Source organism: Suricata suricatta, chromosome 9 (assembly GCF_006229205.1).
Source record: "Suricata suricatta isolate VVHF042 chromosome 9, meerkat_22Aug2017_6uvM2_HiC, whole genome shotgun sequence".
NCBI lineage: Eukaryota > Metazoa > Chordata > Mammalia > Carnivora > Herpestidae > Suricata > Suricata suricatta.
Window position 1 is genome coordinate 81,207,065 of NC_043708.1, and position 13,296 is coordinate 81,220,360.

A 13,296-nucleotide genomic window follows, 5' to 3' on the forward strand; every position below is an offset into this window, starting at 1 on the left:
GAGAGAGAGAGAGATCCCCGGCACCCCCGAGACTGGGAGAAGCCGGCCCTCCCCGGTCTAAGGCCTCCGGGGATCATGCCGGGTTCCGGTAAAGCAGCTGCACTGCAGTGGCTCGAAGAAGTGGGGCCACCCAGGGGAACGGCGAAGGCAAGACGGGTGAAGCTGCCTGAAACTCAAATTAGTCTGCTAGCTTTCAGTTCCACCCTGCATCTTGCCCTTATGAGGAGAGGACCCGGGTCTGCCCGACCTCAGCCCCTCAGCAGGACTCTCCAGTGGCTTGAGCCAACACTGGAGCCGGGGGAGTTCCTCCCTGCCCCAACGGAGCGACAGGACGCGGGAGGGGGCTTGGGGCTGCTGGGGTAGGGGGGGAAAGGTGGGCGGTGGAATTGAAGCGGAACCCAGGTGAGGGAAGGCGCGGGAGGCGGGGCCAGACCCTTATTACCATACAGCTGAGGACGCGCCCCCCTTCTCCTACCTAGGGGACCACGCCCCCTTCCCTCATCTCCCGGACTTCGCGTCTAGGGGCTGACACCAGTGGAGACCAGGCTGGGGGCAGAAGGGAGAAAGCACGCTCTGGACACGCCCCCCGCAAGTAGGGAGGGAGACGCCCGCCAGGTGGAGGGTGGGAGCCCCCGAGAGCCCCAGAGGCTTACACTCAAGTCCCTCGCCTTGCCTAGTGTGGCCACTGAGAGGTTAAAGCGTCCGCTGGCTTCCCTGCTGCGAGGGGGACGCAAGGTGGGTGGGCGCTCACAGGTTGCAAGTCGAGGAGACTACAGCCTCCGAAGCTCCGGGAAGAAGATCCGAGTCCTTCTGTGCTGCTTTCGCTTTCCGAGCTTAAGTTTATTTTACCTGCTCAAAGTCTGAAGGTAACCAGCGCGGGCTGCGGACAGACAGCCCACGGGGACTCCCCAGTGTCTCCGCCTCCACGACCATCCGGGAACCACTCGCTCACCTCCCGCCCCATTCCTTCAGGCCCTCCCCCTCCTCCCATCGCCGGGGTCTCGACCCGTAACCCCTTGGTCGCGGAGAACTGGTCACTTTGGCACGGGCAGACTTAGGGGACCTAGGGGCTGAGAGCGCTACGTAGGGGCGGGGACCTGTGCTTGACTGGCTGACAGAGACTGGGGATGGCGGGGATGGAGGCCCCCTCCAGGCGGTGCTGAGGCTGTAGCGCTAGAGGCCCGGAGGGGAGGGGAGAGTGACCGTGGGTTCTGAGTGACAGGCGGCGAAGAGAGGAGCCAATATATATAAGGAAGGCTCCCGAGCGCGCAGGTTTCAGTAGCGGCGCAGAGCGCAAGCTGGGAACACGAGGCCAAGAGCCACTGCTCGAGCCGCCTCAGTACACTGTACCCGGGCACTAGCCCGCTTGCAGCCCCAGGATTAGCCCGAGGACTCATCCTCAGTCCTGCCACCGCCCAGCCACCCTCACCTGGATTACCTACCGCCGCAGTTGGAGCAGAGCTAGCGAGAAGGCGACGCGGGAGGAAAGCCCCAGAAGAGCTTGGCTTTTTAGGGACCCCCTCTGGCGGATAGACGCGCGGGAAAGCGGCGTCCCAAACGAAGCCAGCCACCGGGCGGGCGCGGGGAGAGAGAGAGAGAGAGAGAGCGACGCTCCAGGGGATGGCAGCCGCGTCCCGTAGCGCCTCTGGCTGGGCGCTACTGCTGCTGGTGGCACTTTGGCAGCAGGTAACGTCCCGCGCCCCCTCCACCCCTTCCCGCTGCTCCCTGAGCCTGAGCCCTGGGCGTCTGCCGAGCTGACCGCTCCCCTCCTTCCTTCTCTCGGTCCCTGTGCAATAGCGCGCAGCCGGCTCCGGAGTTTTCCAGCTACAGCTGCAGGAGTTTGCCAACGAGCGCGGAGTATTGGCCAGCGGGCGGCCGTGCGAGCCCGGCTGCAGGACCTTCTTCCGCGTCTGCCTTAAGCACTTCCAGGCGGTCGTCTCGCCTGGGCCCTGCACCTTCGGCAGCGTCTCGACACCTGTGTTGGGCACCAACTCCTTCGCCGTCGGGGACGATAGTAGCGGCGGGGGACGCAATCCTCTTCAACTGCCTTTCAATTTCACCTGGCCGGTGAGCACAGCCTGGGCTCACTGGGAGGTCACGAAAGACGAGAAGGGGGCTCCCTGGGACCAAAGCTCTCTACCCAGATTTCCTCGCTTCCAACTAAACAAAACAAAAAACAAAGGGCGCTCTCCTTTGATACTTTCTTCCAACTCTCCTGGGACCTCATCCTCAGGAAGGCTCTCACCAGGCTCCCTCTTCCTAGTTCTAAGGCCTCTCTTCTCCCTACTCTTGGGATATGATTTTTATCATTTACTACCCCGGCGCGTTTCAAACCTTCGAATGACCCTCGCTAACATTCCCCTACCTCCTAACCCTTGTCCCACTCAGGGTTCTCCTCTCACCTTCCCTGCTTGCGCGATGCAGCGCGCAGACACATTATGTTGACCCGGGAACCGTAACTGTATCCTGCAATTAGATTAATTAAACCCGCTGCCGCAAGGCACCCGCACCTCCTCCCCTGCTCATCTCTCTCTCTCTCTCTCTCTCTCTCTCTCTCTCTCTCTGTCTTCCCCCACCCCCTCCTTTGGCCTCCAGGGTACCTTCTCACTCATCATCGAAGCTTGGCATGCGCCAGGAGACGACCTGAGGCCAGGTGAGTAGCTCGCTCCGCCGCCACAGGGGGGCGACACAGCGCAGCGCCTAAAGAGTTAACCTGTAATAGGCGGGGGAAAGTGCGGGGTGGGGGGCAGGACGCTAAGCTCGGCCTGGAGCTGCGCCCCGCGCTGGACGCTCGGATTCCGCCCGCTGCCTGGACTCTAAGCACAATTGCGTTTCCTGCGGGTTATTTTTGGCGTGGGAACGCGGGGAGCACGGCGGTGAGAAAGGCCGAAGCTGCCAGCGCCGCTGACGGGCCCCTTCCTGTATTTTACACCTTTTGCGAATTCCGCTCCTTTGGAAAGGGAATAATGGCTTTGGGATGTTGTTCTGACACAGAGGAAAAGGATATTTCAGCAGCACAACAATTCTCACTTTGAAAAGGAAAAAGAAAAGCATTACCCATCTCTGAGGGCAGAACCCGTGAATGGGCACCAGAGGACCCCTTTCTCACAGTGTCCTCCCAGGCCTGGCTTTCTTTTCTTTCTTTTTCCTTTTTCTTTCTCTTTTTTTCTTCTTCCTCATTTTGACCTCTTTTCCTCTTTCCTGGTCTATCTGCCTCCAGAACACTGGGATATCTTAACATCCTTCTATTGTCCCTTTTTTGAATGGTATCAGGCATTCAGGGCCCAGGAGTGCACACATACACACATAGAAGCTAAGCAGTGGGTCACTTGGGTTCCTCTGGCCTGTGCTTGCTGGCAGCTGGGGGTCGTCTGGACAGTTGGTTTGATCCAGCAGTTGCTGGCACTCTCAGGGACTGGCTGCCCTTCCTTGACCTGGCCTTCTGCCCCTTCAGAGGCCTTGCCACCAGATGCACTCATCAGCAAGATCGCCATCCAGGGCTCCCTAGCTGTGGGCAAGAACTGGTTACTGGATGAGCAGACCAGCCCTCCCACGAGGCTGCGCTACTCTTACCGGGTCATCTGCAGTGACAACTACTATGGGGAGAGCTGCTCACGCCTGTGCAAGAAGCGCAATGACCACTTCGGCCACTACGTGTGCCAGCCAGATGGCAGCTTGTCCTGCCTGCCCGGCTGGACTGGGGAGTACTGCGAACAGCGTAAGCAGCCAAGCTCCTGCCTACCTGGCAGGGGGTCCCTGGAGCAAACACAGTGGCCTCTTTCTGGCCACAGCCTACCTCCCTCACTGCATAGGTCTGGGCTGCCCACTAGCTGGGCCTCAGGAACAGGTGGGGATGCTTAGGACAGGTGTGGACCCCGATATCTCTCTTCTTAGTGCTCCTCCCCTTCTTGCCAGAGCCCAGATGACCCCGTTATTGCATTCCATCCAGCCTGGATTCTCATTCCCTGTGTCACCATTTCCCTTTAGGCACCCATGACTCCTCTGGGAGGCCAGGAGTGGGAAGTGAGCCTAGTAGATCTGGGGGGGATGGGCATCCCCAGGGCCAGGAGAGGGAGAGCGGGGCTTCAGAGTCCTTGGCATTCCAACTTCACCCAGCTGTTTTATTTCCTCAGCTGTCTGTCTTTCTGGCTGTCACGAACAGAACGGCTACTGCAGCAAACCGGCAGAGTGCATGTGAGTAGGGGACAGCAAGCGGTGAGGCGGGCGCTGTCTCCTGGCCAAGCTCTCACCTTACCCTCAGCTTTCCTTTTCCTCAACAGTTGCCGCCCAGGCTGGCAGGGACGTCTGTGCAACGAGTGCATCCCCCACAATGGCTGTCGCCATGGCACCTGCAGCATCCCCTGGCAATGCACCTGTGATGAGGGCTGGGGAGGCCTATTTTGTGACCAAGGTGAGTCAGGGCAAAGAGAGATGCAGAGGGCATTGGGGGAGATGAGCAGGGTTGGGCACCAGAGCGTCACACTTCTTACTTGGCCACCACCAACTTGGCTTTCCCACTGTGCTTTAAGGAGTTTGGGACTTTTAAGGGTCCTTACATTTGGCCTAGAAGGAAATTGTGGGCCCTTCTTGCTCCAGCGCTGGGGAGGCAGGGTGGCTGGTGAAGCCAGGCAGTTGACAAGTTGGCAGCCTGGAAGTTGCACTCAAATTCCAGCAAGGCCAAGGAGGAGGGATGCTGGGCTCAGTTCCTCTTTCTACCTTGTAGTTACCTATTAACCCCCTAAGTGTTTGCTTACCTGCAAGCCCTGTTTGAGCAGCTCTCCCTCACACAGCTGTCTGGTGGGGTGTGCCCACCAGCTGCCCTGAGCCTGTGGGTGAGCTGCGCCTCTGGGCGGAGTGACATCTAACCGACTCCTTGCTGTGGGCAGAAACAGCTTCCCTTGTTCTTCCCCATTTGCACTTGCCAGGCAGCTGCCTGAGCCCGCACTCAAGTTCTGGGTTTGGGAGGGTGGCTGGTCACTCTTCTGGCTATACAGGAGTCTGCCAGCCCCACGTGGGGGAGGGAGCCTCTTCGCCTTCATCCTGGGAGCCAGCTGCAGCATGTGTCTCCCATTTTCAGGGTCAAATAGAGTGGCTGCTGCCATGGAGACACCAGCACCAGGCCTGGGAGGGTGGGCAGGGGGCTTGCCAGGATAGAAAGAACTTGTCTAGGCCCTGACTTGCTGGCAACGAGGGGCTTGGAATTCAGCCCCTGTATTCTGTGTGTGTGTGTGTGTGTGTGTGTGTGTGTGTGTGTGTGTGTTGCTTTCCCCCTTCCTCCCCCCTACCCCAAACATATACACACCTGGCTTCTGCCCATTTTCTTTCCTCTCCCCACATTTGCTCCCCCGGTGACATGGTAATATACTCATCATATGTAAACATAGCCCTTACAGTCTCTGTATTTGCTCGACATTTGCTCCCTCCCTGTCCTTCCCAAATAAGAAAACAAATACTTATATTTCAAAATAACCTTGTAACACAGTTCTCTTTTTAAAATGCCCAGCTAAGCGGCCCTCTTGGCGCAGTGGGCAGCGCGTCAGTCTCATAAAATGCCCGGCTGTTCTTTACAGTGGCTTTCGGCTCTTCTCTACCCTTTCCACCTGTTAAAATTTGATCCTTCCTTCCAGGCTTATCTCAGTTGCCCCTCCTCCATGAAACCTTTTCTGACTTCTCCCTGAACATGTGGCCTTGCCATCCACTCCTCTTCCTTCCCTTTATTCTGCCCTGATGGCCAGTGGTTGTAAGCTTACCTAGCAGGCGACTGTCCCATCTGTGGTTTGTTTGTTTTTTTTTTCAACTTTGGCTGATTTCACTGGTTCAAGGTGCCATGATATACGTGACTGGAGAAGGAGGGAAGGTAGTTGGGTCAGGACGACTTTGAGTTGAAGCCTCTGGGCCAAACAGGGACAGGGAACTCGCACTACATGGGCTCTGGAGGTAGGAGCCTTCTACAGCCCTCCTCAGCCGGCTGGTTCCTTTTTCTGCAGATCTTAATTACTGCACCCACCACTCTCCATGCAAGAATGGGGCAACGTGCTCCAACAGTGGTCAGCGGAGCTATACCTGCACCTGTCGCCCAGGCTACACTGGCATGGACTGTGAACTGGAGCTCAGCGAGTGTGACAGCAACCCTTGTCGCAATGGAGGCAGCTGTAAGGTGAGCCTCAGGCTGGCGGAGGTCTGGCCAGGTAGTGCCCAGACATCCCTACCCCAAGTGGCCAGTGGATATGCAGCCATGGGCAGACATTGGGGGCAGGTGGGCTCTGGTGCCTCGCCATGAATCCTTACCTCCCAGAGTCTGACTTTTGCCCCTTTTTTGGTCTCTCTTTAGGACCAGGAGGATGGCTACCGCTGCCTGTGTCCCCCAGGCTACTATGGCCTGCACTGTGAACACAGCATTTTGAGCTGCGCAGACTCCCCCTGCTTCAATGGGGGCTCCTGCAGGGAGCGCAACCAGGGGGCAAGCTATGCCTGTGAATGCCCCCCCAACTTCATGGGCTCCAACTGTGAGAAGAAGGTGGACAGGTGTACCAGTAACCCATGTGCCAATGGTGAGTCTTGTTGCCTTGCTAACCTGGTGGGCCAATCTTAGGACTGAGAGAGCCTTCTGGTGAAGGAGGGTCAGGAGAGGAGAGAGGCCAGCTCTGTCCCTCTGGGCAGGATGAGATGGTCCCGCCCGGCTCTGGACTGTGAAGAGCCTATGTAATCAGCTGGGTGGCTTTGGAAGAGGAGCAGGTTGGCAGTGGGTACAGGCCTTAGGAGGAAGAGTGGTGGGTTCTCTGCTTCACTTCCTATCCCCACATCAGAGCCCTTTCGTGGCTCTGGGTGGCCTTTGGCCCTCCCCAGGAAGTCATGGGCTAGGGAGAGGGAAGTATGAGGTCTTGTGTCCCTCCTAGAGGGAGGCTGGCACAGTCAGGGCCCCACTTTCAAAGGCCTCACCTTGCTCTGTGGCCACATGGAACTTGGCATGGCATAGGGCATCTAAAACGTTCAGCATCTTGGGGCGCCTGGCTGGCTCAGTCAGTAAAGCATGCAACTCTTGATCTCAGAGTTGTGAGTTCGAGCCCTGCATTGGGTGTAGAGATTACTTAAAAATCAAATCTAAAACAATTTTAAAAATAAAATCTCCATCTTTTAGGGGTGCAAATCATGCTGGTTATCTTGGTCTCCTTGGCCTCCTGGTGACCTTCCATGAGGCAGGCAGACAGCTCTATGCAGGAGAGAATCCTTAGGAGGTGGAGAAGAGTTGGAAGGGCTGAGATGAACTCTGTTCTGTAGCTAATCACCGTGTTCATTCTGTTAACTGATACTTACATTTATTTGAGCATTTACTATATAGCGGTGCTGTGCTCCTCCCTTCATGCGTCATTCTACCCAGTCCTCAGAGATCTCCTAGCCGGTGGAGGTGGGGAGAGGGTGGCTAGCATTATACTTTAACAAGTGAGGAAACTGAGGCTTAGAAGGCGGCAAAGCAACGGGTGCTAGATTCCCTTCAGCTTGAGGGAGACAGTTGAGATTCAAACCCAAGCGTAGCTGTTTGATCCTGCTGGGAAGCTCTGTAAGATGCTAGTAGTTTTTATACATGAGCTCACTGAGGCATACAGGGCCCAAGGCACCCTCAAGTCCGGGTCTCCCGACTCTTGGTACAGTGCTCTTTTTAGTAGGATCTGGGCTGCAGCACTCACCCACTGCACCACGACGGGGGCGGGGGGGGGGGGTCCGCCCAGGTGATTGCTGACTTGTGTCCCATATGTATTCACAGGGGGCCAGTGTGTGAACCGTGGTCCTAACCGCATGTGCCGCTGCCGTCCTGGATTCACAGGCCTCCACTGTGAACTCCACATCAGCAACTGTGCCCGCAACCCTTGTGCCCACGGCGGCACTTGCCATGATCTAGAGAATGGGCTCATGTGCACCTGCCCCGCTGGCTTCTCTGGCCGGCGCTGTGAGGTGCGGATTCCTAATGACGCCTGTGACTCAGGACCCTGCTTCAACGGGGCCACCTGCTATGCCGGCCTCTCCCCAGACGGCTTTGTCTGCAACTGTCCCTATGGCTTTGTGGGCAGCCGCTGCGAGTTCCCTGTGAGCATGCCACCCAGCTTCCCCTGGGTGGCTGTCTCTCTGGGCGTGGGACTGGTGGTGGTGTTGGTGTTGCTGGGCATGGTGGCAGTGGCAGTGCGGCAGCTGCGGCTTCGGCGGCCTGACGATGGTGGAAGGGAGGCCATGAACAACTTGTCAGACTTCCAGAAGGACAATCTGATCCCTGCTGCCCAGCTCAAGAACACAAACCAGAAGAAGGAGCTGGAAGTGGACTGTGGCCTGGACAAGTCCAACTGTGGCAAACAGCAGAACCACACACTGGACTATAATCTGGCCCCAGGGCCTCTGGGGCGAGGGACCATGGCGGGGAAGTATTCCCACAGTGATAAGAGCTTAGGGGAGAAGGCGCCGCTGAGGTTACACAGGTGAGCAGCGCCTGGAGGCCCAGGACCTACCCACAGAGCCCCCGCATGGTACTCCCTGGGCTCCCCAGGGCAGGTGGAAGGCTGGCACCCGGCCCCTGACTGCTTTTAAACAAACAGGGGATATTGCTGCTGACAGGAAGCTCCTCCAGCAAGATTTCTGCCAGGGGTCCTTCATCCCTCCTCCTCATGCATTCATTCACCCATTCATTTACAAATGTCCAGGGTCCACAATGAGTCTCTTATGACTTCCATCTTTCCATGGCATGGCTTGCCTGTAGAGGTAATGCTGGCTTTTTTTCAGGCCTGAGACCTTGGTAAGGTTGGGGGTCTTGTGGCTTTCCTGAGGGGCTGTTCCTAACTGCTTCCCCAGGCTAGCATTGGGCATCCTCAGTCCCTGTGTCCTCTCAGAGCCACCTCTGTCAGGGCCCTTGGCTCTCCATTGTCCAGGTTAGCGCCCCACCTGCCCCCACCCCTCTCCCCATCCCTCCCTCACTGGCCTATCTTGTGTTCCCTCAGTGAAAAGCCAGAGTGTCGGATATCAGCGATATGCTCCCCCAGGGACTCCATGTACCAGTCTGTGTGTTTGATATCAGAAGAGAGGAACGAATGTGTCATTGCCACAGAGGTGAGTGCAGGGCTTGCTTTCCCTTCCAGTGTGTCCCCACCTGCCATTCGGGGATGGGAAAGAGGCTTGGTTACTTTCGACCCCAAGGTGGGTCAGAACCCCTCCTTGGCATGCCAGGTTCAGTGACTCTTGGGTCCTGGCTGGCCTCGTTGCCACAGAGAGTGAAACAGGAGCTGGGCTTAGCTCCTCCTGCTGTGTTCGTGCTGGGCTGGGTGGCCACGGCACCCGGCCAGCTCCCCAGCACTGCTTCCCAGCTGCTGGTGGGCGAGAGCCTGCCCTTCCTGCCCCTTCTTGCTGCTTCCTCGCCAGCCCACCTCCTGAACACCGGGCTCCCAGGCAGTGCGCTATTGGGGCAGAAGTCTGGGGAGGGGTGCCCCACCTGCTCATTTCCCCACCTGGCTGAGTGGCTTCTCCCAGGGAGGCCCAGGGCAGCCTTGGAGGGAGTGCATGGCTCCAGGGTAACCCTCCTCCCCGCTTTCCGCATGCTCCCCCAGGTATAAGGCAGGAGCCTTCCCAGGACATCCCAGCTTTGCCCCAGCAGCTGGATCTTCCTTCTGCATTGTTTACATTGCATCCTGGATGGGACAGTTTTAATATGCAACGTGCTGCTCTCAGGAGGAAGAGGGAATGGCATGACCTGGACAGACTGTGAACTTGCCAAGAGATGCAGTACCCTTCCATGCCTTGGGGTGTCTGTCTGGCATCAGCTTGGCAGCCGCGCCAGCCAGAGGAACAGAGAGGAGAGATGCCACTGGGACCTGCCCTGCAGGCAGTGGCCTTCAGAGGGGCTCCTCTGGGGAATCTGGCTTGTTTTCCAGAGGGAGAGGTAGTGGCCCCCTGGGGCCTGGAGCTGCTGTGGCCTCCACTGGCATCTGTGTTTCCAAAAGTGCCTTCGGCCCAGGCTCCATGGTGACAGCTGGGTCCAAATCAGAGAGGAGAGAGGAAGCCAGTATGGGCAGGGCCATCTGTGGGCTAGGATACCACTGGGTGTGGCTCTTGGCAGGAGTTGCCCTGCAGGTGAGGCAAGCGCCCTGTGCCTCCAACCCCTGCATGAGGGCCTTGCTCATAACAGCGCTCCATCTTCTCCCTGGCCAGGGCCCTCTGGGAAAGGCTGTTGGTAAGACCTACTTGGTTTCCACAGCCTCCGGCCTTGCGTGTCTCTGGGTTCCTGTGAGCAGACAGGTGGAGGGCATGCCCTGTCTGTCAGCTGGGGGCACCAGGCCTGACTGGGGAGCTCAGAGCAGTGATGGAAATTCCAGCGAGGGCCCTGTGAGGTGCTGTTACCGCCTAGGCCCTTTCCTCTCTCAAACCATTCCTACAGCCTTGAGCCTACACCCACTACTGCCCGTGGACCACCCTTGAAGCTGATCTTCAGAAATCAATAATATGAGTTTTTATTTTGGGGTTTTTTTTGTAGTTTATTTTGGAGTCTAGTATTTCGATAATTTAAGAATCAGAAGCACTGACCTTTCTACATTTTATAACATTATTTTGTATATAATGTGTATTTATAATATGGAACAGATGTGTACAGGAGTTTATTACTTCCTGGGTCCTGTCTTTGTGATGGCAGAGTGGGAATCCTCTCTCTATCCTCTCTGACTCCCCTTCTCACATTGCTGCTGGCTGCCCTGCCAGAACCCCCTGCGACCTGTGCAATACACTTGGCCTTGGCCTGCCGGGCTCCTTCCACTCCTTGCGGAGCCCCATCTTGCCATCTAGTCCCAGGCCTGTGCCAGCCTTACCTGCCTGCTGGCTTTCCCCCTGTGCTTCCACCGTAAGTTGGGGGGTATGCCCCCTGACCTGAATTTATCCCCCTTTCTCTCCTTAAGCCTGAAACTTTTGAGGCTCCCTAGTAGCCTGGGAGATACAGGAATTTGGGGGAAGGGAGAATCCTGACTGTTTTCCTCTTTTCAAAAGCATTTGATTATCAGACAGTGAGGTCTCTGAACCATAATGACATCTGGGTCCTTCCTCTTGCCATTGCAGGGTTTTAGATGGACTGGCACCTACATACTCTTTGCCCAGTCCCAGTGGGACACTGGTCTTGGGGGTGGGGAGGGCCTTACTTTAGGTCTGCCTTCCTTGAAGCTGGGCAAGAGCACGGAGTCTGGGCACCTGGTCCGCCCACAACTGCAGGAATTTATTGGAGACTGCAGGGAGAGGAGGAGGAGGAGGTAGCCTTGTGGGGGGTGGGGGGGGGCCAGGTTTCTGGCTACCTCCTTCGGGCTGAGGCACTAATGAGGGGGCTTTAGTCTCTACTTCATGTCTATCCTCCTCTAAGGTGCAGGATGGTCCCTAGTGGGCCACAGTCCTTTTTTTACAGCCACAGGCATATGGCATGGAAAGTCAATGACGAAAAAATTGAGCTACCAACAAAAAGCTAAGCAGATGCTCCCAGCTCTCAGCTTGTCCGCAGTAAAGCAAAATAGGCCCACCAACTGCTCCCCTTGGAATCCAAGTATGTGCAGTGCCCTCTTGCAGTGGGCTCTTGTCCTCCCTGACCTGGAAGCTTATGCCAGACACCTGGGAGCAAGGCACCTTGGCTCACCCACATGTACACGCTCCACACTTCACTCTTGCTCCCTGTTCCTCTCATTGCACACACAGGGTATCAAACAGGAAAGCATTCAGGGAACTGTTCCCACAGCCTGAGCCGGCAGCAGGGGGAAGAACAACACGACCTCACTCTTCCTGCCCAAAATGAAACAGGAAAGCAGCTCCCAGGCCCTGGGGGCTGGGGAAACTGGGCTGGGACACAAGGCCGATGACGAGGCTCCCATGTGGGGGACAGGTAGGACACCCGCGAGGCTGCACGTCCACATTGCCAGGCTGTGCTGAGGCTTCACCAGCTGCCAGTACATCTGAGAAGAGCCTTGGAGGGGAGCTAGCTAGCCAAACCCACTCACTGACTCTGATACCCTAGTCAGGGAGCTGGAAGAGCCCAACCAACACACAGGCTTTCTGGGGAAAGAGGATCTAAGCACAGGTTTGGATTAGGCAGCTCCAACCCGTGTCTCCCCCTCTAGGGACACGGCAGAAGCTGGGCCAAGCAGTTGGGGTGTGAACAGGCCACAGCAGAAGTCCTTCTATCCCTAGCCCAGAGGTCATGTCCTGAGGGTCCAGCCCCTTCTCATAGGTTAGGTACCCAAGACTTTCCCGATCAGGTGTCCAGGTATACAGGAGAGGTCCCAGGCTTGGCATAAACAAAGTCAAAGCACTGGGAAACCCTCTCCATGGTTTAGCAAATGCTTGTTTCATTCCTATGAGAATTTCGTAAGAGAATTCAGAGTTTAGTGGTTCCTTAACAGCCTGGAGGCAGTGTCGAGCCTAAACGCTAATCTGGCCTCATGGTGACCTCCAGCTCTGGGGACAGCTGCTTTTCCAGGGCCCACTGGCTGCTAACCACCTGAGACCATGTGAGGAGATAAGTCAGGAAGAGGCTGTGAAGGGAGGAATACCTTTATCCTATTTGTTCAACCAGGGCCCCCTCTCCTGCCTTAGCATCAAGGTCAGACTGGTTAGAGGGTAGGAAAAAAAGACAGTGGCTCGCTCCTATCCACTCCCTCCATCGCAGGCTAGATAGGGCAACATTCAGGCAGTATGGATGGCTGCTCCACCTCTGGTGTGGACCCACATATGAGGCTCTCCTGTCCCTGCATCTCTCCCAGCCCTTCCTCGTGGGTCTCGAAGGATCGGTGAACCCAGCCCTTCCTCCCACGTGGCCTGCCGCATTCCGGGAAGGGGATGGAAGTGATTCACTCAGGGAACTGTGACTGTCCCTTCCCGAGGAGAGGATGCGACTTCCCCGGGTGGCCGCGCCCAAGGTGCTCTTTTCGGCTCCGTGGCCCCGCCGGATCCTGGCGGTGCCCGAACCCCGTGCGGCGGAAAACGCAGGTGCGGCGCTCTAGCTGGATCGACCCTCCACCTGCCGCAGCCACCGGCGCCCCGGAGATCCCGCGGGTCCCCGCACCCCGCCCCGCGCCCCGCGCTCTTTGTTACAGCCCGACTTCCTGTTTGCGGCCTCCCGACCCCGGCTCACTTCCCGGGCCGGGAAGCAGCTGAAGGCCGCGAGTTTCACAGAGACGTCCCCACCCGTGGGCTCCGCCTCCTGCCTCCCCGAATCCCGCCCCCGGCCTGGGAGCCCGCGCGGGGCAGGGGCCGTGGCCGCGGCCGCGGGAAGCCGGTGTCGCTGGCGGGCCTGCC

At 57.5% G+C, this 13,296-nt stretch overlaps 1 protein-coding gene and 1 long non-coding RNA gene across 2 annotated transcripts in view; one reads left to right on the plus strand and one right to left on the minus strand.

Annotated features, from left to right (window-relative positions):
- The window catches only part of LOC115302112, a 28,423-nt gene that overhangs the window by 7,121 nt on the left and 8,006 nt on the right, over positions 1-13,296 (minus strand). The window lies entirely within an intron of this gene.
- On the plus strand, positions 1,284-10,634 carry DLL4 (delta like canonical Notch ligand 4). Its single transcript, XM_029952112.1, has 11 exons — positions 1,284-1,686; positions 1,798-2,067; positions 2,596-2,653; positions 3,455-3,718; positions 4,134-4,194; positions 4,281-4,411; positions 5,988-6,157; positions 6,332-6,551; positions 7,763-8,465; positions 8,982-9,090; positions 9,585-10,634. The coding sequence occupies exons 1-11, from the start codon at positions 1,621-1,623 to the stop codon at positions 9,588-9,590; spliced, it is 2,058 nt and encodes a 685-aa protein (XP_029807972.1). The 5' UTR covers positions 1,284-1,620; the 3' UTR covers positions 9,591-10,634.

Coding starts and splice junctions, on each gene's coding strand:
- DLL4 (XM_029952112.1), top strand. CDS start 1,621: ATGGCAGCCGCGTCCCGTAGCGCCTCTGGCTGGGCGCTACTGCTGCTG. Junction 1,687..1,797: donor TGGTGGCACTTTGGCAGCAG/GTAACGTCCCGC, acceptor CCTGTGCAATAG/CGCGCAGCCGGCTCCGGAGT. Junction 6,158..6,331: donor GCAATGGAGGCAGCTGTAAG/GTGAGCCTCAGG, acceptor GTCTCTCTTTAG/GACCAGGAGGATGGCTACCG.